This window comes from Acipenser ruthenus, chromosome 23 (genome assembly GCF_902713425.1).
Source record: "Acipenser ruthenus chromosome 23, fAciRut3.2 maternal haplotype, whole genome shotgun sequence".
Taxonomy (NCBI): domain Eukaryota; kingdom Metazoa; phylum Chordata; class Actinopteri; order Acipenseriformes; family Acipenseridae; genus Acipenser; species Acipenser ruthenus.
The window spans coordinates 6,981,406-7,007,093 of NC_081211.1; the positions used below are offsets into that span (position 1 = coordinate 6,981,406).

At 40.0% G+C, this 25,688-nt stretch overlaps 1 protein-coding gene across 9 annotated transcripts in view; it reads right to left on the reverse strand.

The window, feature by feature from the left end:
- The window catches only part of LOC117964131 (receptor-type tyrosine-protein phosphatase U-like), a 193,516-nt gene that overhangs the window by 59,721 nt on the left and 108,107 nt on the right, over nucleotides 1–25,688 (reverse strand). For all 9 annotated transcript variants that reach the window (XM_058997649.1, XM_058997648.1, XM_058997645.1 and 6 more), the window contains exons 6-8: nucleotides 24,177–24,351; nucleotides 15,780–16,073; nucleotides 7,331–7,645 (exon numbers count right to left, since the gene is read on the reverse strand). In XM_058997649.1, coding sequence (XP_058853632.1) covers nucleotides 7,331–7,645; nucleotides 15,780–16,073; nucleotides 24,177–24,351 — 784 coding nt within the window. The remainder of the gene's footprint in view (nucleotides 1–7,330; nucleotides 7,646–15,779; nucleotides 16,074–24,176; nucleotides 24,352–25,688) is intronic.

Genomic DNA, 25,688 nt, shown 5'->3' on the forward strand with positions numbered 1-25,688 from the left:
CTAGCAGTTCACAACATATCACTCCCATTCTTAAATCACTGCACTGGCTTCCTGTTAAATTTAGGATTGATTTTGAAATTCTGCTCACTACTTATAAAGGCACTATATATATATATATATATATATATATATATATATATATATATATATATATATATATATATACATATATATATATATATATATATACATATACATATACATATATATATATATATATATATATATTGTAACACAGCAGGGAGGGGGTTAAAGCCTCCCTGAGTGGAAAACATGTGTGGAATGCACATTTGTTTAGTTTAATTGTTTTGGTTTATTGTTTCATTGATTTGTTAATTGTTTTATTATTAATTATCCCCTGCACCTGGTAGCTATTGTTAAATTAAAACCAGGTGCAGGGTATTTAAGAGAGGCAGCTAGTCTGCTCAAGGCTGCTGTGGAGAAGGAGGCAGAAAGGTGTGCTCTGCTTCCTGGCAGTCATGAGCTAAAAAGTAAGTGCTGTATAAAACCAGTGTGTTTTGTAAGGACGGGGAAACAGTGTAGCTGTCCCGTGTTAGCCAGGGTGTTCCTGTGTGTTAGTTAGTGCTCGTACCGAGCTAGGTGTTTATTTTGTGTGTTTTGTTTGATTTTTTGTGTTGATTAAAAATAGCGCACCAGCGCTTAAAATCCATTTCTGTGTGCCGGGTCTATTTTTAAAGGGGCAACGAACCCGAGTGAGGTGCAATCATTTACATTTGGTGTCAGAAAGTGTGGGCGCCCCTACGACCCAGAGAAAGATGGATTTATGGTACCTGATCGAGCAGATTAATAGAAGTGCCGCTGCTCAGAAGGAGCAGCTGGAGAGATGGGAGAGAGAGATGGGGTTGGCACCGCAGAAGAGACAGGAGCGGGAGCCAACCGAATTGGAGCGGTTACTCCTGGAATGGGAGCAGGCTAGCGTAGCTCCGCAGTCTCCAGAGCCCAGAGGGGAGGAGCCGCCGCTTCCAGAGCCCAGAGGGGAGGAGCCGCCGCTTCCAGAGCCCAGAGGGGAGGAGCCGCCGCTTCCAGAGCCCAGAGGGGAGGAGCCGCCGCTTCCAGAGCCCAGAGGGGAGGAGCCGCCGCTTCCAGAGCCCAGAGGGGAGGAGCCGCCGCTTCCAGAGCCCAGAGGGGAGGAGCCGCCGCTTTCAGAGCCCAGAGGGGAGGAGCCACTGTTGCCAGAGTCACCGGTGGAAGTCAAGGGGGAGGATGTGCCGCCTCCCCTGCAAGCCAGTCCGGCGTTGCCGAGGGAGGTCCCTTGTCCCGGCAGTGTGGACACCAGGCCGGAATGCCCAGACCTCCCTCCGCTTGACCTGGCTCCCAGGTCGCAGTACAGCCAGGCACAGTCGCCTGCCTGGTCCCTTGCTTCACTCCCCCTGGAATCCCAGACGTCGCTGCGCAGGATGAAGACGTCACTGCGCAAAAGGCAGACGTCGCTGGCGCTCCCCCTGCTGATTGCTCCATTCCGCCTACCTACTGCTCCTCTCCCCCTGAGATTCAAGACATCGCTGCGCCGGTCCACAGCCACGCGCCTCTGCCTGCCAGTCCTGGCTCCCGGTCACCGGCCTGCGCTGTGGTCGCCCTGGACAAGCCGTCTGGGTCCCTCCGCGTCGGTCCTAGGTCCATCCCTGGAAACGCCGGAGGGACCAACCCACCCTCAAGCCCGCCCGTGGAAGAGGGCGACAATTGACATTGCTGGACTTGAGGGTGGGTGGTCTTTTAAGGGTGGAGGGAGGTGGCCGTCGAGTGGCCGGTGTCTTGAAAAGACAAGGGGGGGGAAGTGTAACACAGCAGGGAGGGGGTTAAAGCCTCCCTGAGTGGAAAACATGTGTGGAATGCACATTTGTTTAGTTTAATTGTTTTGGTTTATTGTTTCATTGATTTGTTAATTGTTTTATTATTAATTATCCCCTGCACCTGGTAGCTATTGTTAAATTAAAACCAGGTGCAGGGTATTTAAGAGAGGCAGCTAGTCTGCTCAAGGCTGCTGTGGAGAAGGAGGCAGAAAGGTGTGCTCTGCTTCCTGGCAGTCATGAGCTAAAAAGTAAGTGCTGTATAAAACCAGTGTGTTTTGTAAGGACGGGGAAACAGTGTAGCTGTCCCGTGTTAGCCAGGGTGTTCCTGTGTGTTAGTTAGTGCTCGTACCGAGCTAGGTGTTTATTTTGTGTGTTTTGTTTGATTTTTTGTGTTGATTAAAAATAGCGCACCAGCGCTTAAAATCCATTTCTGTGTGCCGGGTCTATTTTTAAAGGGGCAACGAACCCGAGTGAGGTGCAATCATTTACAATATATATATATATATATATATATATATATATATTAGATAAGATTTGCTGGAATAATTTTGCCAGCTCTGTCTACTTTAAACACCATAAAGCCTGCTAAGGCTGTTCTACTGCAGAACAAGGTTCACTAGATGTTGATCGGTTCTTAGCTGAAAGCAAAGCAATGCCTCAAGCCCCTATAATTACACTGTGCTGGACTGGGATGCTTGGTGTAATTTACTCTGGGAGCCAAGGGCTGGTAATTACCCCGACCCCAGAGCAGAATATCTGTTTGGTTTCATTACCAGCTGAAAGTACCAGAGAACAAGGCAAAGGCACACTTTAATTTATACCTGAGAATGTTTCACCCTATTGGTTTTAAGGGTTACAAAAGAGATTTCAGTTCAATTTCAGCTAACAATCACAGTTATCAGGACCTGCCACCTGCTGTTACTGGGATAAACATTTCAATACAGCCATGGCTTGCCATGGATCGGAACGGATGTATATGTTTAGTTTAACTTTACACTCAATTATAAAATCTGACGACAAACTAAGTAAGTTCTTAGTCTGGTGGACATTACTGAACACTGAATTGTGAAATACGAGTATAATCTTCAAAGCATTATCTTTATAATAGGATCATCAAAAAAAGAAAAAAAGCAAGTGTCTCCAAAACACCCAGTTATACCAGGGTATCAATTATCAGTGATTTACGATAACAAAATAATTCCATTATTACTGGACTCTGTTGTACTGTCTGACTGCAAATGCAACATAAACCTGCCTGTAAAGGTAAGCAGGAGAATTTCAACTGGAAAAAAACACACATTAGCAGAAATCCTGCATTCATTTTTTTAATTAAAAAAATGTAATGATATAGTTGGCTACTTTGCACTCCTTATAATCACTCCCCTAGTCATTGTATAATGGTACATACTGTTAGTGTGGACACCAGCTGACATCAATGTTACACTGAAATAACAGCAAGCACCTAACAGCAGTGTTCATGTAAATGAATTGACCCTGGGGAATATTGTTTTCTCAGGGTCATACTGGAGAGATGTTGGTCACACTTTATTTTAAGGGCCGCATATCAACAACCAGCTAATAAACGTTAATATACATGATTTATTTTTCTGTCAATTGTTAGTTAATATGTAATAGGCCAGCGCCGTATAGTATTATCAATTCCCAGACGATCATATATTTGAAATCGGTTCAAATTGTTACTGTAGTAATGGTTAGCAAATCAAACCAAGTTTTTATTAAATCGAGCATCTTAACCACAATGCAGAAGAGCCGGGCTCGTCTGCATTCGTGGTTATAGAGCTTTTAACCTCATCTCACCGACAGGGAACACAATCCGTAATGACAGCGCATCAAACAACACTGCCCATTCCATTCGTTTATAAAGATCTTCATGTATGATCCTGAGCTCAAAATGAACAACGCTTGTTAACAGTTATAGGGCAGCAGTGTGGAGTAGTGGTTAGGGCTCTGGACTCTTGACCGGAGGGTTGTGGGTTCAATCCCCAGTGGGGACACTGCTGCTGTACCCTTGAGCAAGGTACTTTACCTAGATTGCTCCAGTAATAACCCAACTGTATAAATGGGTAATTGTATGTAAAAATAATGTGATATCTTGTAACAATTGTAAGTCGCCCTGGATAAGGGCGTCAGCTAAGAAATAAATAATAATAATAATAATAATAATAATAATAATAATAATAATAATAATAATAATAATAATAATAGCAAATAACTATAAAAGTGGTCCTTAAAATAAAGCTTGACAGACATTTTTACATGTGCTACGGTCCCCCTAAAACCATCTCCCGAGTCCCGACCCCCATTTAGGGAACCACACACTTAATCTATTTCATGTTGTCTGGGGTCACTGCTGGAATCAGTACTACTGAAACCGTGCACTGTCACTGGAGTATCATTAGACTATAAAACTAAAATGAAACGATTAAGACTTGTATTGAAATCCATAAATTAAAATCTTATGTTGCTGACTGGCATAATCAGTTTCTTACCAAGGACAGTTTAGTTTCTAACACTTTAGCTCATGTTTTTCAATGAGGGTCTCTGTCATGGTTAAACGGTCAATGCTACCACTTACAGAAAAGAAATAACCATTAATTCATTTAAATCACTTCTGTGCTGAAGCGTGGCAACAGTTCTGTACTGCAGCTGCAGCAGCCCTGGTCGAATGTAACTATGCAGATAACAGTGCACCCCTGTGAGCTATTTTCTAAGCTCTGCTGGTGCTGTGAAGGATGCATCACAGTCTAACAAACGAGGGGGGACAAGCATTTTAGGAAGGCACTTCAAAAATAGCCATTTAAAATGAAGTCGTCGGGGACTGCTTTTACTTTTGCTTGTTTTATTTTGTGAATTGCTATTGGTATTTGTTTTATCTGGAGGGCTGCATTTCAAGGGTAAAAAGTTGGGGGTGGGGGGGGGGGGTGTCTTACCTGTCTAATAAAATTGTCCACCAGGCACCCTTTTAATGAAATACTCCAGCCCGGGGAGGGAAGCTGTCTGGTTGAGTTGTTGGCTGACTGGAGGCACTCTGTCCACTAATTAGGTGGTTTGTCTTTTAAGGGGGTGTGCAGCATCACTTCATGTATTTGAATGACCCGATAGGAGACAAGTGATACTGAGGTGGCACTTTGTCATTGCCTCCCAGGGGACAGAGAATACGTTACTGGCAAGCAGCAGGTGTGCAGCAGAGCACTCAGAATAGCACAATCTTTCACCTCAAATTGACTTCTGTGTCCTGCACATGTAAAACTGTATACGTGTGCACAGTGTGTAATGTCACTTTAAATGTGGTGACACTAGCAGATCATTGGGAGTTCTTCTAAAACCTTGCAAAATAAGCATTAAAACAAGTGTTGATAAAAGAATTTGGCTTTTTGCTAAGAAACCCGAAATATAGTGCATTGGTCACAATAGTGCTCAAAACAGTTTTCAATATACAGTCAATATAAATATATACCATAGTTTATTACATTAATAATTCAAAACTGTAAACATGAATGTTGTGTTCCTCTCCATGCTATATTGTGCTTTTCTACTTTATATCTGGAACAATACTGCACTGCAACGTATTGCATGTAAACCTTTGAAATGTGTGTTTTTATTATTGTGTGAGTAGGTTGTCAGTGGTATGACTGGTAAATGTGACAGGAGGCTGTGTGGTCGAGTGGTTAAATAAAAGGGCTTGTAACCAGGAGGTCTCCAGTTCAAATCCTGGCTCACTCACTGGCACACTGTGTGACCAGTGGTAGATTAACCTTTTGTGGGCCTGGCGCCAAACAGATTTGTGGGCGCCCATTAATTTCATTGGGCCCCATGTGGTACTTAAATGTATACACCTTTCAAATACAGTTTGTTTCAATAAGTGTATCATCACATTCTTCAAATATACATATTCTCTATGGAAATGTATCGCAATGTGTACACCTAAAAAATATATTCGGTCATTCCGAGTGTGGGCCCGGCTCCACCGCGCCATTGTTAACCCAGCCCTGTGTGTGACACTGAGCAAATCACTTAACCTCCTTGTGCTCCGTCTTTCAGGTGAGACGTAATTGTAAGTGACTCTGCAGCTGTTGCATAGTTCACACAACCTAGTCTCTGTAAGTCGCCTTGCATAAAGGCATCTACTAAATAATAATAATAATAATAATAATAATAATAATAATAATATTAATAATAATAATAATAATAATAATAATAATAACAATAATAACAATAATAATAATATTAATAATAATAATAATAATAATAATAATAATAATAATAATAATAATATTATATGAACCTGTGTGTTAATACCTATTTTGTTAAAAGACACATATTTAATTATTCAACAACCACTTGGTGAATTACAATGAGCTATGATTAAGGCCCTGTGTAAATCGCGATTTCACAGGCTGCGTGGAAATCTAGAAATTAGCCCAATATTTTTACATTTTTTTATTCTTAAGAAATAAAAATACATTTTCATAATTATTATTTGTATTTCATACAAAAATCACATAAACAAAACTGTATAGCTCTGCTGTGTGCCTGCGTGTACTACACACTGTAAACAAGAAAACTGATGTCTCTAAAAAGGCTAAAAATGTCTCTGCAGCAGATCACGTAAAGCATTATCCAGCAGGAGTTTTATACAGCGATGAAGGTAAGCTCTTATGTACGTCCTGCAACGTTACTGTAGATCACTACCGAGAATCGGCTGTTGACAGGCATTTAGATTCAAGTATTCACCGAAAGTGAAAGGCGGAAATCCAGAGCAGTGCTGCGACTGCTTTACTTGCAAAGAAACAAAAAACTGTGACTTCCATGTTCCAAAAGTCCACTGAAAACCATGAAGCACAAAACACATTAAATTTTAACTTGACAGAGGCGTTTGTTTGCGCAAATATCCCTCTTGAAAAATTGGACAACCAAAAGTTACGTAAATTCTTTAGACTGAGTGTAACAAATGGTGGAGTGATTCCTTCATCATACAATATACAATAAATCCTTAGACCACTATCATTATGAGGGTTTGACTGTGCATTGTGTTGTTTCCTATTGTGGGGCACCATTCACAACGCTGAGCTACAATATAGATGGAGTATGGTTTGTCATGCGTGGAACATTTCTAGACAGTTTTATCAATTGTAACCTTTTTTTTTTTTTTAAATCAAAATTGATATATATATAAATAAATAAATAAATAAATAAATAAATAATAGGGTCATGTTCATTGCTGTAGTTGTGTGTTAAAAACAAAACTCCACTGAGTGGGCATTTATATATTTTATAGCAAACTCAATAGAAAATATAGACACCTAGACATTATTTAATTAAGTCTAAACTGGAGTACAATTTAATTAACTTTTTAGCATAAATAATAGAGCCCTATTCATTTTAATGATGTGTCAAATCAACCAAAATAAATATTGATTCTCCATTCGACTTGTGAATTGCAACAACCACCAAAAAAAAAAAAAAAAAGTAATAAAAAAAAGAAAAGGCTGACTCACGGTCCTCTTCAGTCTGAAAGGTGGCCTCCTTGCTCTCTCTCTTGCCCTCGGGGTTGGCGAGTGCCAGCCGGATGTGGACGGTGTGGTAGGGAGGCAGGTCCCGGAGGGTGTACCGGGAGGTATTGTGATCCATGGTCAGGCACTCCCGCACTGTGGTGTTGTGCCCGCCGCTACCACCCATCCCGTAGTGGTAGCACAGAGACACAGAGTAGGTGTGGCAACGAGTGAGGTTGTAGCCTGGCAGCTCCCACTGCAGAGTCAGCTGGCGGGACTGGATCTCTGAGGCCGTCAGTCCCCTTAGCGCCCGCATGGGCTCTGTGGAGAGAGACGAGACAGAAACTTTATCTTTATTGTTACTAGAAAGCAGTGGCGTCCCACAGCCATGTTTAGTTATACATATAAGGATGGTATTTTGTTGTAGTAGTTTCTTTTTTTTATTATTATTTATTTCTTTCCAATAAACAGAGCCCTCTGAAACGGACAGTGTTGTGTGATACACTGCCGTTACAGATTATCTTCCCTGTCAGTGTGATGAGATGAGGTTAAAAGCTCTATAACCACTATGCAAAAAGAGCCTTTTGTAAAGGGGTTAAAACGCATGCTTGTTCACGCCCAGTCTCCGCCCTGCTACACTCACTTGGCTTGGTGTACATCAAAACATGATCTAGCCAGCAGGAGGCACTGTTAAACCAGTGCATATCACATGGTAAACTAACAAGGCCTGGAGTAATTCACAGGAGATTTCACAAGAACTGATTTGCAATTCAAACCTGTGCATTTCATCAAATAAGGACTCCACCTAAACTGATGTAAAGAATGAGTTTTTAACACATTAACTACTGGATAATGAGTAATTATGACCACAGACGTTGAGGCTATTAAACAATAAAGGCTGCAATTGAGGCTCTCTGTAAGCTGAAAACAACCCTTTACACCACAGCAGATGTAACAAGAAGACAACAAAAATCTCAATTATTTTCTCTGTTACAAATATCTTGTGGCACTTGGTGATATGAGTCATGCTTTTATTGTCTGTATATGTTGGCAGCGCTGTCACTCCGCCAGTGAAAAGGCCATGCTGCCTTGTTTAGGGGGATACAGAAGGAGAGAGTAGATTCCTGCTGTCACTGCACATAGCTATGAGCCCGAATCCCTGTGTAAATCCTGAGAGAACAGTCCTGAAGGGAGCTGGCTATGCACGCTGGCCTTAGGCGATGGTAAATCCAGGGCAGGTACCTGCTTGACCTCAAAACAGCACCCAGCTTCAGACCAGCCCCGCTGTCTACCACAGCCCAGTGATTGACACACCCTCAAGTACAGAGTGACAGCTTTGTCTACGGACTCGCCAGGCAACACTGATGCCAATTACAGTAATTAATTAGACAAGCCCCGGGTCAACGGAATCCAAACGCTGTCAGCTTGTCTCACTCTTCTCATAATCGAATCTCAGCTCTCCAGATACCCTCCAAACAGCTGTGTCAGTGAGCAAAGCGAGTCTACTGTCGGCATAACAACCAGGAAAAAAAACAAGGCCACTCAGTTCAGGTTGTTATAACCAGTTACTGCAGAAATGCGGATTAAGTGTAGGTAGCAAGGTTTACATGAAACATGTAGGTGAGACAGTTATAATATAAATACATTATTTAGATTCAAAAAGCATTCAGAGAAATTGGATATATTCACTTGTAATACAAATTCATGCTTACGAAAATAAAATGTCAAAATCATGGAAATTAATAAATAATGTACATTTGATAACTGAATGCTACTTGCAAAATATTCTTAACTGAATGCTGAAATTACTCAAAAAGACAAATAAAAAAACAAGATAATAAAAAGTTCTTACAGGACTGAAGTGCAATATACTGCACTATGCAACAATTCATTTACAGTAGAATAATCTCCAGTGAATGGCACTACTTTGTTTTATAACGGTAGTTACCAAATAATGTCCCTGTCAGGAAACTTTAGAATGCTGCCATCCGAATTTCGGTAGTGAACAGGTAGCAGTTTATCCCGACTCCCTGATAAATACAACTAGCTCAGCACACCTCTAACCACGGTGCTGTGAGCCGTGCTTTCTACAGTGACCCAGGTGGGTTATCTTTCTGAAAAGTGATTCTTGTGAAATGATGCCCGAGAGACGACCGCTAACACAACACTATTTCCAAGAAAGCAAACCAATTTCTGCACAACAAACCCTGTGTGTGCTGGGGAAATGTCCGGCTGTGACATCTGATTTCACAGTACTTCAACTTCTGATTGTGAATAATTCCAAATCATTACCCTCACAGTGAGGAAGACCAGCAGCCTTTGAAGGTTTTAAAGTTATTTTTTCCACATTATTACAGTAACCTCCATAATTATTGTTGCAGAGTCCTGCGGTTTGCTTTAGCTGTTGATCGTTTTTTTTATTTTCTATGCATTATTTACCCATGTTTTTCTCACAAATGAACGATGTCTAATTATGTTCCCCCACCACAGCAATCCCCTCAAGCTCAGGAGAACTGAAGGTCAGTGAGCGTCCCATGGCCAGTTGCACCCAGGAGCTGGCCACTGGAAGACAAAGGACAGCTCTGCAGGTGTCAGCTTGAGCTCACCTGGCCAGGCTTGTCCACTGTAGTCTGATGGAGTAATAGCCCCTGCTGGTTTTGCCTCCCTAACCCACGGGAACACAAAAGCAAAAACTATACTTCCTCTGGAATCCCTAGCAAAGATCAGAATCTAGGCACAGCCAGGAAACTCCCCTCACGATGACTCACCCTGCACACCACGGGGACGTGCCTTTACCAGGTGAGCCACTCGGGAGCCCAGTTCATTTACTGCTAATGCTTTAAGCTCATGCATGACCACTGAAAAGTTTAAGTTGCTTCACTTTTTTTTAGTTTTCTGGCTGTCTTTGAATGGATAGGTTCTATAATTTATGTGAACACTTGCAGTCTTCCCAGGTGTGGCTAATTAACAAATTCAGTCTACAGTAAGGTTTAATCATTTGTGTGAAGTGCAGCACTTTTCTGAAGACTGTTTATGCTAATGATACAGCTCATGATAGGATTCCATTAATCTTATCTGTCATGCACTTCAACTCACTATCCAGTGATTTGTGTAGTTTTGAAAAAAACTCATGTTATCATGTATTTTCATTTAAATAAAAGAGATATATGCATATTTTATACTATCGTTCCAGATAAGGTATTTGGTCATTGAGTAATTTACTCTCCAATTTAGACACTATCAGTCTGATTTTCAAAAGGGGCAGAGGGAAAAACAGGTCGCAAAGCAGCTTTGCAACTCCAGACAAGTTGCAAAATGTATTTTCAAGTCGTATAAGTCAGTGAGGGTGCAATGGAATTTTAGGCTTTGGGTTTTTTTGAAAATACACTTGCATTACAGCTTGTTAAGCAATTGAAATTTATAATTGGTTCTATTTTGCATATAACGCCTTATTTTCAAAAGGTGCAAAACACCCAAATACACTCACTTATTAAGACATGCCCCCGATCGCTGACAGGGCTACTGAGCTGTAATCTACCCAGCTCCTGGTCCAGGCCCTGGTACTCTCCCGCCTAGACTACTGCAACTCCCTCCTGGCTGGCCTCCCTGCGTCCGCCACCCATCCGCTCCAGCTCATCCAGAACTCTGCTGCTCGCCTGGTGTTCTCTCTACCTCGCTTCGCACACGCTACTCCACTACTCCGCTCGCTCCACTGGCTCCCGATCACCGCTCGCATCCAGTTCAAGACTCTTGTACTAGCCTACAGATGCCTTGATCAGACTGCACCCAGCTACCTCCAGACCCTCATCTCTCTCTACACCCCCACTCGACCTCTCCGCTCCGCCTGCACTAGAAGACTGGCTCTACCTCCGTTACGCTCCCCTGCCTCCCGAGCCCGCTCCTTCTCCACCCTTGCTCCGCAGTGGTGGAACGACCTTCCTACAGATGTCAGGACTGCCCAGTCCCTGACCACATTCCGGCGCCTCCTTAAGACTCACCTCTTCAAACAGCACCTGTAGAACTCCTCTGTTGTATCCTGGGACACTATCACCCTTCATTTAAATATGCTTTATTTTGCTCTTATCTGCCCCCTATTTTACTGCATTTAATCCTGTACCTCAGAATATTGTAATCTGCCAAGTGTTTAATCTGTAGTACTTTGTATTTAATCACATCCTGATGTAACTATCACTATTTAATCATATCCTGATGTAACTTTCACTGTTATCTGCTGTATTATTGAATTGTGGTTTGTCACACTTGAGAATTATTGTATTTCTTGTTCTTATTGTATGACTTATATTGTAACACTTGAATGTATTTGTATTTGCTTGCGATTGTAAGTCGCCCTGGATAAGGGCGTCTGCTAAGAAATAAATAATAATAATAATAATAATAATAATAATCTACAATGAAGAATATCAAAGTGCTTCCAATTCTTCGACTGCAGCACGAGAGGGAAGGGATGAGGAAAAAACGACCCTACACTAAACCCAGTCCCCGTCAGACATTTCTACATCTAACTCCAATCAAGTTATGTGTAGATACAGATTGGATATAGGTACTATAACAGAGCGGTGCGAGTCTGCTTAAGTTTGATTTAGAATCACAAACAGCCTGCCGTCACACTATACCTGTAAAGGTTACAGTAGCCATTCATTTTCATGCAATGGGTGCCATCCAGACAACAGCTGGGGACAGAGCAGGCATCTGTCAGTCTTCTATGTCAAAGACACTGACGGATGTCACAGATGCACTTTTCCCAAGGGCAAGTGTATATGTTATTTCCAAATGGGGATGTGGAACAAAACCGAACCAAACAATTATCATCAGTTGCCTGGCTTCCCAAACATGCTAGGTGAAATAGATTGCACATGTTGCAATACCCACAGATTCAAGACTCAAGGAGCGCAAACATCATCATTCTTTAACTGTGCAAGTTTTATGTGATGCTCAATGTATTATCACTAATGTAGTTGCTAAATACCCTGGCTCATGCCACAACTCATTTATCGTGGAGAACAGTGCCTTGTTCAGAAAATTCAAACTGGGGCTTATATGTGGAGGCTGGCTAATTTTAGAATATATTAAATGTATAATTAGCATATGAACATTCAAAAACATATGTAACAAATGCATATTAATGTTTAACATTTTTATTATGATTTTTCACAAACATACATAAACATTCAGATATTGCATGTAAATAATTGTGATTAATATTGCATCAGAGAATACACTGTGATATTGAAATAAATTAAGGATTGTTTTTTTCTATAGACATGCTGTATTATTATTATTATTATTATTATTATTATTATTATTATTATTATTATTTAGTCATTTAGCAGACGCTTTTATCCAAAGCGACTTACAGAGACTAGGGGGTGCATCACAACTTTAAGTCCCAGGAATCTTTTTTGGACTTCTTTATTTGACCTTTTTATGGAAGAGGTTGCATTTATTTTTTCGGTCATATCCTTCCATATTTTAAATTTAGCTGTGGCTCTGAACCGTTTGTCGAAAAAAACAGTTTTATGTGCTAAAATATCATCAAGCAAAAGCTCAACTTGAGTGGCTAAGCACGTATTTTTCATAAATCTCTCGTCAGTTTATCAAAAGTAGCCTATTCAGGAAGTTGCTCCGAATCCGGTGTAGTACATCGCCGTCGGCTCAAGTCGGGTCAGAGAATCACACTCACAGGTTTTGTTATTCTGTGACGTCACCTTCGCGCCAGAGCGCGGGCTGTCACTGTTGTATCAGCTTGTTGTCAATGCTTTTAAGAATGGCTCTAAAACCTGAGAATCTGTCGGGATAAAAATGCAAGAAACAATGCGGGAGCAGGTGGGAGTAGGAGTGGGAGTGGGAGTGGGTATTGCAGGGCGGGACGGGAGCGGAATTTTAAAAAATAGTCCCGTGCAGGACTCTAGTCTAGACTATTGAAATGTGACTAATTGGCTTGTTAATGAACCTGAAAATCAATTGTCGTTTCAATTAAATCAGTCACAAGCAGGAGTCGCAAAGGGCATTTCTTGTAGGAGAAATTAAACTGCCCCTGTTGAAAATCGACACGTATAATTAGGTGGCATAAAAAAAAAACTTGCAGTGCAAATGCATTGCAAACTCTATTTTCTCTCTAAAATGTGCTTTTCGAAAATCAGGCTGTATGTGAGTAAAATGTATTTTGGGTGAGTAAAATGCAACATTACCTTGAAGTCATGAGTACTTTCAATAAATACTGTATATACTTTAATGCCAACCTATGGGGTATGCATTAACTACAGCCTTACATTTTAACTGTAATGTTACTTGGAACTACTGTAAAAAAAAAACAAATAAAAAAAAACTTGGTCTTTCAAAACTTCTTTCCTTAATGTCCTTATTTAATTGCAGCAACAATCCCTTTATTAACTGGTACAGTAAGTTTATAATACTTTCTTGAAAAACTTCTGGTGTGTTTGGTTTTCAGTCAAATTCAAGTACAGATTGCATCTGCTTTTGAAGAACACCTGTTCTGGCCACAGCATCCTGCAGAGTCACACCATTCACAGTGTGTCAATGACATGTATACTCACTCTTCCATTGTAATGAGATTTGAAAAATGCAGCAGCACCTCAAATCTATTAGGCAAATGTGCCAGGACAGATGTGTAACAAACGGATACTTGCCACATTATTACATTTGCTAATAGTGATATATGAGCATGACCATGAATAATGCAGTTATAGCATATTCTGGAGTAGAGAATGATTGCAGTCCATGCTCCTTTGTGTTTCTCTGTTCTTTTACATACCAGATATGTGTTCGGGTGTGATGGCTAGGTTGGCTAACACGGGCCAAGTTGTTGCTCTTCACCCAATATCAAAGAATTGCCTACAGCACATGTATACACCATTTTTGTTTTGGCTCAGACGTTCTTGTTAACACTTTAAAAAAATCACTGCAAATTCTGATTCATTTTTATTTCATAGGATTGCATGGTCACATCTGAATAACAAATGTTGTGTTGTTATTTTCTAATCAATCTTCAAATCCTGAAGATGATTACAAAAAAAAATGTCTACAAATTCATAATGAATTCAAGAGCAACACCACAGCAATAGCAGCTAATGTACTGGGAGTCATATTCATATTTGCAGGCCATTATTTTAAAGTGTAGCCAATTAAATAAAATGTATATATAAATGTACAATTCCAGGTGACCATGCGGTTTGATCGGAGGGTCTGGAAACGGTTTAGCCTAGTAGTTACAGCAGTGGTCTAAGGAAGTGTGATCGTGGTTGGCTCTGGGGAACTGGCTGGCAGTGTAGTCAAGTGGTAACACAGGGACTGGAAGGCAGCGTGGTGTCGTGGTTATAACCAGAGAGTCTAGGAAGTACTGCGGCAGTGTTTCCAAGTGAGTAGAGATGAAGAACTGTCACGTAGTGTGAAGTGGTGGTAAGAGCTGTTTTGATGCTTAGCTTTCACAATAAAAAAATAAATGTACGTGTTTTGCTTGAAAAACAGTATTGCATTGCCATTCCACCACCCCTCTCCTCTCCCCGGAGTAAACGCTGTCTGAACCTGCCAATGATGTTGGCTGCAGCCTTGATTTACTGAAGGAATCGGGGCTGGGATAATTACATCTAGAAACCTCACAGATAATTAAAATGATGCTTCATCAGGCACACCTGCCTGCTGGAGAATTCCCAGCCAACATGCTAGTCTGTGATTGTGTTCATTTGGTAACATAATGTTTTATTAACTGTAGCTATTCAAGTTTACAAAATGCTTTTTCCTTCACACATTTTTGGTGTATTTAAAAGATAAATTGGTTACTGTCTGACAGTGCTGGATAGAATTGTTTTGCTCAAAATTAAATATTCGAAAAGATGCTGTGCTGGAAAGCTAAGAATAGAGTTTTATTGTCTATATCGAGGCGAAGGTGCTGAAGTATTGAGCAATTTTCATTGCTTGTTATTTAGGTGCAATGTGCCAGTGCTGAGGAGATGAGAACAGTTTCCTTTTCTTCTTTAGAAGTGCAGGGCAACTGATCGGACTGTCCTAGTGATCATTATTGCCATAGAGACAGAGTGAGTACAGTACCTCTCAAACATAGCACAGGTGTTTTATGTCGGTAAGCACAGGTATTTGGTACGATTTGGCGACCAAGATAAAGTATAATAAAATTGACTCAAGTTACATTGCATATCGGTCATTCTGGCTAGGAATGAAATGTTAGTACATTGTCAAATTAAAATGTGTCAGTTCTAGCATTCTAGTTGTATTTTTCTATTTACAATACATCTAATCTACATCTAATTTCAATACCATTTATTAACATTTGAACTTTAATATAAACTCCTGTACATTACTGTCAGGGTTAGTCCCAATCCCTTTAAAAATACCACTTAATCTGCAAAAAATCCCCACCCCTATTCCCCACACCCACCTGCACACTATTCCCCACACCCACCTGCACACTTGGTACGGCTGATGAGCGGTGGTCCGGGTCTGCCTGTGCCCCCCTCTCCCGGGCGGCTCAGCAGGACGCTTATGAGGTACTCTGTATCAGGGTCCAGGTGCCACAGCTTGTAGGTGGCCATGTTGACCGCGTGCACCTCGGACCAGGGCGCCTGGCTGGCCCGGTACTCGATTTCACGACGAATGATGGGCCCGTCGCCCAGGATAGAGTTGGTATTCAGCTGAATGATCAGGTAGGTGGAGCCGGCCCTCAGCAGCTGGGGAGGAGCGATCGGTGACGGGGGCACTGTGGGAGAGAAGAGCAAGACTTAATGTTAAAACATTTAGAATTGGGTATTAACATAGGCAGTGTTCTCTTCATTCAAAGTTGAATGGAACCAACCACTGCCTACATGGAAGAATACAAATACACATAAGAGAGCACAGGATTGGCATCACATATGAAGAAAGATAAAGAAAAAGGTATGGTAATATTAAAACTTTAAGAAATAAAATTGGTTCCAAAAAAGTCATTAGAGCCCGGGGTGGCAGGGCCTTGTGCTACATGAACCAAAATGTGTATATACACATACACTGCTGTGCAAAAGTCTTAGACATGTTGCATTTTTCTACTCTGATGCATTATGAGCATCAACAACAACAATTTATTGTAACAACCTTGACTTGCACAAAGAAGGAAAAACATTGAGTGTAACAGCTCGCATCACTTGATTTTCAAGGTGTGGTATCTGAGGCATAATCAACAAGTACAGAGAAACATCATCTGCAATTGACAAATCCAGGACTGGAAGACCCAAAAAGCTGTCTGACAAAGATGAGCAACGCTTGAAGATAACATCCTTAAGGAACAGAACGAATTACAAGCGTTGAATTGACAACTGAACTGGCAGAAGGCACAGGTGTCGTTGTCCATCAGATCAACAGTACGAAGGTCACTCTTGAAATCAGGACTTAAAGGATGTGTTGCAGTAAGAATACCTCTGTTAAGAAAGGGGAACAAGACTAAAAGGCTAAAATATGCACAAGAACACAGAAATTGGACTATGGAACAATGGTCAAAGGTGCTTTGGACTGTTGATGGATGGACAACAACAGCTGTGCCTTCTGCAAGTATGGGGGGGTTTCTAACCCTGTGTCAATACAATATACATATGTTTTTTGATTTTAGGTAGAACATTGATAAAAACACTCAGAAAACAAAAAAGTTAAACCAGTGTCTACTACTTATTCCAGATAGAAGCTGTCAATTCATGTTTCAGACAGTATTAAAAATAAAAGCTCTGATAAACAATGAAAAATAGACAAGGTTGAACGAGCAATGTTTAAAAGAACAGCAGAGCTATTGATTCGGTGTGTCTATAATAATTTTGAGTCATGCTGCAGATCCACCACAAAGTAAAAAGTGGGATAAAAATGGAACATTCTGTTTTATAAAAACAAAATGTCCCCTCTTAAGAGCTGAAAGCGTATGGACTACAAAGAGTTTAGTCTTTGAAGAGCCCCTATAATGATACTGGATGGGAATAGGAAAGGAACACATACAAACAATGCAAGGTTAACTGATATCGAGAGTGTCTCTGAAAAATATAAGAGCAAAACAAATTTAAAAAAATAAATAAATAAATAAATAATATATAATCGTTCCTATAACTAATCCCTGATCCCAAAGAGAGGTCTATTTTTCTTTCCCATTCCAGGGCTTTGTTAACAGTTATTTCTAGCAGCAAATGAACTCCAATATCTTTCAATTGTTTGGATGCTAGGCTGGCAGACAACAGTCATTAATTCGGATTCAGTGACATGAAAGTTTCTTACCCAAGTGCAGGTAACGCAACACTGGCTAGCCCAGGAGAACTAGACCCTCTTTCTCAATGGGGTAATTGCAGCTATCCTAGGGAAGACCCAGACTGACCCTGAAAACTCTAACTCGGAGCTGCACTTTAGTGCTAAGCTATTGACTTTCCAGGTTGGACCAAGCATAATCCTGATGACAGCAATCTTGGACCAGAACTTCCATCATTATAAAGGGGTAGCGTAGATTTCCCATAATCCAAACCAGTTGGAACGATGTTGTTTTGATCATTATCTGTACAATGCTAACAATGGCTCGTCTTTGAGTTATGTTTCTGATACTTACGTTTCATCAAAAGTAAGTGCTAACCCTTGGAATACATAAGGTGTCATTTCGGCAGACGCACAAACATGGACCTGTTCCATTTGTCCGATGTAAACAGGAACAGGTTTTTGGAACTGCTCAACAAATCAGATTGTCGAGGTCTGTCCGGTCTCACGAAATAACGGCTATACATTTTATATACTTATAACAGAAGTTTTGTTTATACAACTGTAGCTGCATTTGCCCTGGTTTGGAATACAGGTCACTTACCAGGGACTACCAGAACTCATATTAGCGAGAGTTTACTATACTTATATGGCAACTGGACATAGACTCTTGCTACTACTTGTTGTACAGTTACTGTATCTTTAAAATTTTGTCATCTTGGTATTTTTAAAGAAACACCATATAAGAGTTATTTAATGAAATGTCGTGTGCACTGAGCTATCCTGCTGTTTATGACAGATCACCAGCGCCCTAATCATTGAGAAAGACGACGGCTTCCGAACGGAAATCAGAAACTCAACATACTCCCATTGTCCTCTGCTGAGAGCCACAGCGCTACAGAACATACACTGGAGCCAGTGAAAGACAGATTGCCCCAGGGCGCTGATTAATCTGGCTGGCTTTAGACACAAACAGAATTAGAATCTGAAGCACTGTAATAGGCTGCCTTTCCATTCACATCAAATGCAGGAATTATCCTTGAAATCCATTTGCCAATATTTGTTGAATGAAAATGCCTCTGAACTATCCATGATTCATATAGCAGACTATTAGATTGCAAGTGGTTGGCAGGTGCTTCACTTTGGTCTAACTCTTAAAAAGGCTTTTAATACTTTAAAATGTTGTTTTCTATACATTTTTGAAAAACTGATCCCCCATTTTGTGTGGCCTCACTGCTGCCGCCCACTTGCAGATCATGACGTAAGATCAACAGCCCGTTATCAAGCCAATGATCATCTGCCGGACCTGTTACCAAGATACTGAATTCTGGGGGCAATGCAAATATCCATCTGGGTTTATTGGTGTCTGACTTCATCTCCAGGCATTTTACCTCCCTAGTGCTTTTATAAGGTGAGCCACCATGCACCCTACAATACTGCTAAGAGGGAAATTAGGGAAAACATTCTAGAAGGGGGAAAGGGGTGGGTGTCACCCAGTACTTTTTTATGGCTCTCCTCCTAGCAGCTGATGAGTTAATAATACTGACATCAGCATAAGACCTGTACTTACCCCTCTGCTATAGAACCTGCTCTTTAGTTGAATGGTAAGATGCTTGTCTTTGAACAGTATGGTTTGTGTCCAGCCCTTGCCTTTCCTTTTAATTCAATGGACTGAGATGCCATTCATTACACTGGCCTCCTCTGGTTGAAACAGGTAATTACATGTTCATGTTCTTCGCATTATAGCTAGAGCAGCTGTACTCAACTCTGGTCCTCGAGATCCAATCCAGCAGGATTTTACTCCAAGCAGGTTCTAATGTAGTTAATTGAAGCTGTTAAGAGGCAATTATCTAATTTCGGAACTGGTTGGAATAAAGACCAGGACTGGAATAGATCTCGAGGGCCAGAGTAGAGTTGAGTATCACTGAGCTAGAGCATGTTTGCTGGCCTGCGAGACACTAAAGTCGCTCTGGATCCTGGAAGCTGGCGAGTGGTCATGGTTACGAGTCAGACTTTAAAACTCTCTGAGATATGGTGGACGCGCACTTGGGTTTAAGCTCGAGGATGAGCTTTGATTAAGCAGGGTGTGAGACTGAATAGATCTCCTCCAAGTGGCTGACGAGTTAATAATACTGACATCAGCATAAGACACATACTTTTCTCTTGACTACAGAGCTCACCTCTCAACTACAAACATTTGTGGCACAGGGTTATAATGGATAATGTATCCCCCTAAACCGGTTATACAATGTGCACAGCATCCAGTTTGCACCATATCACAAAGGCTGCAACCATTTTTGGTTATATTACCATTTTAACTTCAGTGTCTCATTCACACACTTCTCCTTTAAACCTGATTAATAAATAGCCTATTTTGCTCTGTACTTGTGTGCAGCGGCACCAGGTTGGTAACATTTTTGGTGCTGCCCAAGGGTCAGGGGGCAGATTCCCCTATACTTGGGGTTAGGAGAAAAAAAAAATGAAAATAATCCCTTTAAAAGACTTGTTTTTAAACAATAAAATGTAACATTTTCAGTAAACCCAGTATCTATTGGATAAAACATCTACCTTATGTCGTCGTTGCTGTGTACTTACAATATCTCATTTTTGTGTGTATATATTGCTTGTCTATGGCACATTGTTTGTGCTATACAATGGTGTATAGAGGAGAAAAGACATTGAATACGGAAAATATATAACAAAGTAGATGGATCCATAATCTACAAAAGCGAAGGTTCTGTGTTGCTGCTCTGGCTGTGAACAGACAAACACACTGCTATTAAATTAAACCAGCTTTCATTTCTGAATGAGTCATTTTTAAAGTAGCGCCAGACAGAATAACTCCAAATACAATGACAAGGTACACCGAAATTAATCTCAAATTATCGTAAATAAAACATAATAAAATCAATAAATAATGAAAATAGGTATCAATTACATTATAAAGATTGACTGCATATACATAGCATAATTTTCAGTCAAAAAACATTTTATAAACACTACCGTTTCATACCCTGTTGTTATTGTGTATGTCATATGGACAGGACATGGGGCACACAGCTGAACGACATCAAAATAATTAGGCCAGCAAACCAGGAGAAACTAAATTGGTGCATAGTAAAGCATTAACTATAATAATAATAATAATAATAATAATAATAATAATAATAATAATAATATCTTTATATAGCACCTTTCATAGTGGACCACCATCACAAAGCGCTTGACAGAGGTAGGCAGTGAACTGTGCATTATATGCAGAGTCACTTACAATAGGACACTGATTTAACATCTCATCCACAGGACAGAGCACAAGGAGGTTAAGTGACTTGCTCAGGGTCACACAGTGAGTCAGTCAGTGGCAGAGGTGGGATTTGAGCTGGTGACCTTCTGGTTACAAGCCCTGGACTTTAATCACTGGACCACATTCGTGTTTTGACAAAGATAGAAGTAATTATTGATTAGTGCACAGACAACTTACCGCATAGTAAATAGCAAAACATTTTGGCGCTGTTCAGTTCGCAAAATGAGATCACTAAGAGACTTTGTCTATTTCATTGGTAACGTTAGTTTGACTCTGCAAAGCTGCCAAGTGAGTCAGTCGTTCTTGGCTCATACATAGTGGTTTACAAGTATTTTTTTTTTACTCTTGGTATTAAAAATGGAAATGACAAAAGAAAGTGGACTCAGACCCAATCTGACCCTTTCTGGTTTCGTCACTTTGTGTGAGTGCCGGTGGTCTGTGAAAGGCTTGCGCCACTGGCATCACTGGCCCATATAACCTGACACCTATGCTTGTGTGCAGCTATTCTGTTTGTGTTCTTTAGGAATTGTTTCTTTTATATTCTGGGAATAGAATTCATCTTTATAGTGCTGGACTTGAAAACAGGCAACAGTGCAGTCAGAAGTTAGGAGTTCAAAGTGCTTTCTGTCCCTTTCAAGACAAAAGAAGGTTTCATTCTAAAAAACACACCAAGAAATAGCCATCTGAAACTGACATACACTAACAGCATAATATCTAAAGAGGAAGTGCACCAAAGCCAAGGTAAACCTTAAACAGAAGTTGCTTATAAATATCAGATACGGTTCTCAGTTTTATTTTCATTACGTTTTGAAAGCAGCTAGGTGCTCCTCCAAATGCTAGACCGTGGAAGGCCAACCCAGTTGAAAATTTCCATTAATTTTTCATGTTAGGAATTAGTGTTCAGATCTTTTTTTCATTGTGACAGACTGTAGCACAAATACTGTACATTCTATTGCTAAGCATTCTGCGTATCATTTAAAACAAACTGTTTGCAAAACGTTGTTCTTCACAAACTAGTAAATATTTTAAGATGGATGTAAATTAGATGAGGATCTTTTAATAGAGGAATTTCAAAAAGACTTTACAAAACACCGGGTCTGAAGAATGCACTTCAACACTCAACGCACCTTTTGGAAGCTCCAAACTGCCTACTCTGTAATGCCTTGTAATAAGTAATAGATTACCATACAGTACCTTCAAATGATGCTTATCACCTCACTCGCCCATGACAAATACTATATGTTCTGGTTTTTCATGACATATCCTTGTTGTATGAAAGTATTCAACAGTTTTGATAATACAGGTCCGCACTCCACTTATAAAAGGACTCCAATGGACAATGGAAAATCAGTGCTTTATAAACGCAGTAAGTAGTAAACACAATTCGAAATGCTGTATGCAACTGCGAACAGAAGTAACTTAAATATAAACAATACAAGAAAGCTTAACTGCCAAAGAACGGGAGTTTATTATTTGTACAAAACACCCTCTGTGGGCCGTATAAATGTAATAACTAGTACCATTTTACAAATTTATATTTTCGCTAAATGCAATTAAAAATGTATACGTTATACGTTTAAAACCCCTTCACTGCTAAGGGTTTCTCCACCCCCAGTGCTAGAGGTTTTTCTTGAATTTGGGACTGAATTGTTTAAAAGTCACATTTCTCACAGGTCTCTAAAGGAAACCTATATATTGTTTTTTCTCAGCACAATCTGAACTTTTCAATTATATAATTTACTTGGGCATATCTACTCAACTGATTGAGATATTGCAGATTAAATGGGAATTTCTGTGCCACTTAAAGCCCTAAAAAAGTAATTTTCTAACAGGGTAATTAGACAAATTGCATGTGTCTTGCATTGCTAATATATTATTGCTAAAAAAAATAGGAGTTAGTATGTTTCTGTGATGGCTGCGTCAACATTTGTATTTATAAATAATAATAATAAACATTTAAAACAGAACATTGTTGGGTCAATATGTAAACTATACATATTTTTAAATGTAGACAAAAACTAAATTCAAAATATAATTTCGAAAAAATAAATCCCCTTACACATGTGCTAAAATTTTGTAAGCAATTACTCACTCGCAGTCTTTAGGGCACCAACATATTGTATAATATTGTAGCGATATAGGTTAACGCAGGCAGGCGCATCACACAGGGCGAGGCAATCCACACATAGCAGAGGGAGGGCACGAACCAGGGACCTCTTGCACTAAATACCGCTGCTTGCAAGGAGTGTATATCAGGCTTATGTCTTTTCAGATTATGTCATTTACCAGCCCTGCTACTGCCTTCCCCCGTGCACACTACAATATTATTATTACTGCGGATGGTGCAGCATAGCCTGGGACAGTATAAAACAATCAATAACAATTGATTAGTTCTGAAAATAACTGTTGAAAATAAAATAAAATTTGACAAATATCTCTTTGCTTGTTTGACTTCCGCATCTGGCATTGAATAACACAGAAAAAATCATATACAGGGCAGTTTACACATCAATCATGCACTTTTTAAATGACATGACCGATACACCATTCACATATTGAGAGCATAAACCCTTCTACACACTCTGTAAAACAAATTGAAATAATCTGATGCTCACAGCCAGCTCTACACTTTATGAGGAATTTTTTAGGGCATACGCTGTACGTCCCTAGCACTGAAGGGGTTATACTGTACAACTGCTGTGCCAACAACAACATAGAAGAATAAAAGTAAACAGCAACTGTTTTTCCTGCCTAACATCACAAATTCCGCCATGACTGTCATTCACTGTCCCGGATGTACCTTATTAGCACAAAATATCTACATGTGGAACAGGAAAAATTTATGTATTAAAATGGTACTGTATATATTAAACTGTACGCATTAAATGCAAAATACCTGCCTGTGGAATAGGAAAACTGTACATAATTAATGGTATATACGTTATAAACGAGTCAGTTTTAACCAGAGTAATTCCCCATTAAAACCCATGTTTGTCAGCGACATGCCTCCTCAATACGTTGTAAACGGAACTCCATTCTAACAGGATCTGTTGTAAGTGGAGTGTACTTGTAGAACTAAACCATCGCTCACAGTTATTACCAGTTAGTGCTGGGAATCTGTGGGTGAAATCAGCATTTTTAATCAGTTATTCCTCAACGATTGACAAACACTACAGATTCTACAAGAAAAATGATGATTTGGAGTAAATGCTTTTGAGAATGTAGCCCACAATTACAATGGCTGCATTTGAGTCGTGTGTATGATGACCAGTAACTTTTAATTGAGAAAGTCTGGGCACCTACCTTTTACGACGAGCTCTGCGAAGTTGGAAACCCCCGAACCGCGGGAGGACTGCGTGACACAACGGTACAAGTCTTCCCTATCCTCCTTCACAGCGTCCAGCTGGAATGAGGCCAGGAAACGCCGGTGGCTCAGTTGTTTGACCTGAGAGGCCGGAGTCAGGTCCCCATTGTGTCTCTATTAAGGAAAAAACACTTGTGAGGAACCTATCACTGCGTCACCCAGAGACCGAGACCTTCACATGAAAAGTTACTTCATTGAATGGCTCTAAAATCAATAGATAGTCACAGGTCGTAGTGAAGGGTACCATTAGATTTTGAGGAGTTTCCATAACACATAAAGTGGTTTATGAGATATGTGGGTGGCTACTTCATAATTTATATGATGTGTTTCCAAAGGCAAGGGCCACTCGTGTATATTGTTGTTGGGCTGTTGAATAGACTTCACGGTATATTTCTATTTATCATTTCTCTACAAATCAATGCACAATAATTACTTTTTAAGATCTATTAATTCCAGGCCTAAAGCTGTCTGAAAAAATGGGATTCCAACAGCTTGTTTCGATTTCACAGCTGGGTTTTCTTTTCATTTAATTACTTGAGTGACTTTTTCAGCACAACGAAACCCAAACAAATGAAATAATTCCATTAAACGATTCCACCCTGAAGGGGTACATATTCTACACAAACAAACACCAATGTTCCAATTTGTTTGTGACATGTGCTACTGTTTTTCCTAAGGCTTAGCCCAGTCCAACACAAATAAGTAAATCCCGATACATTATGCAATACTGTTTTGTGTTTCATTTTAACATGTGTCATAAAAAGGTTAAAGGATTTTTTCTTTTTAGTTTTATTCATTTAGTTATTTTTTTGCAGCAGATTTCAAATGTACAACTGATTTGCAATGGGATAACCCGAACTTGTTACAGTAAGAACTGTTTTTCACTTCTTTACATAGGCCACAAATATGCAGTTTTGAAAGAAACTAAATACAGTTTTCAATGCATATGTATTATTCTCAGGATAAATGTTACACTTGCGCTTCCTGGGTGATTACCCCTTAACAGCGTCTTTTGGATCAAAGCATGTTACTGGCTGATAGTATGTCAGTCAATATAGCAAGCAGCTGATTGGTTAATGATGGGAAAGACACTGTTGAATGGGTGGGGACAATTTCACCATCCAGGTGAATTCACCAAATAATTGCAACACTAACTGAAGGCATGGATTTCAAAAAGAGGTTTATCTAACCAAGTGCAGAACTAGATATCGGGTTTAAAATAAAAACGTGATACCTCTATAAAGAACGGAATGCGCAACAGGTAAGATTCATGGAATCATTTGTCAGCTACAATCACTTTAAAACAGTGTGCTATGAGGTCTGATTTTATTTTTAAGCCTTAATTTTATTATTTAAAATCGTTCCAAGGACAACATCATTCAATTTAAACCTGCTTCCATATTTCAACATGCCACAAGACTATTACCCAACCAGATAAAAACAGTGATTTA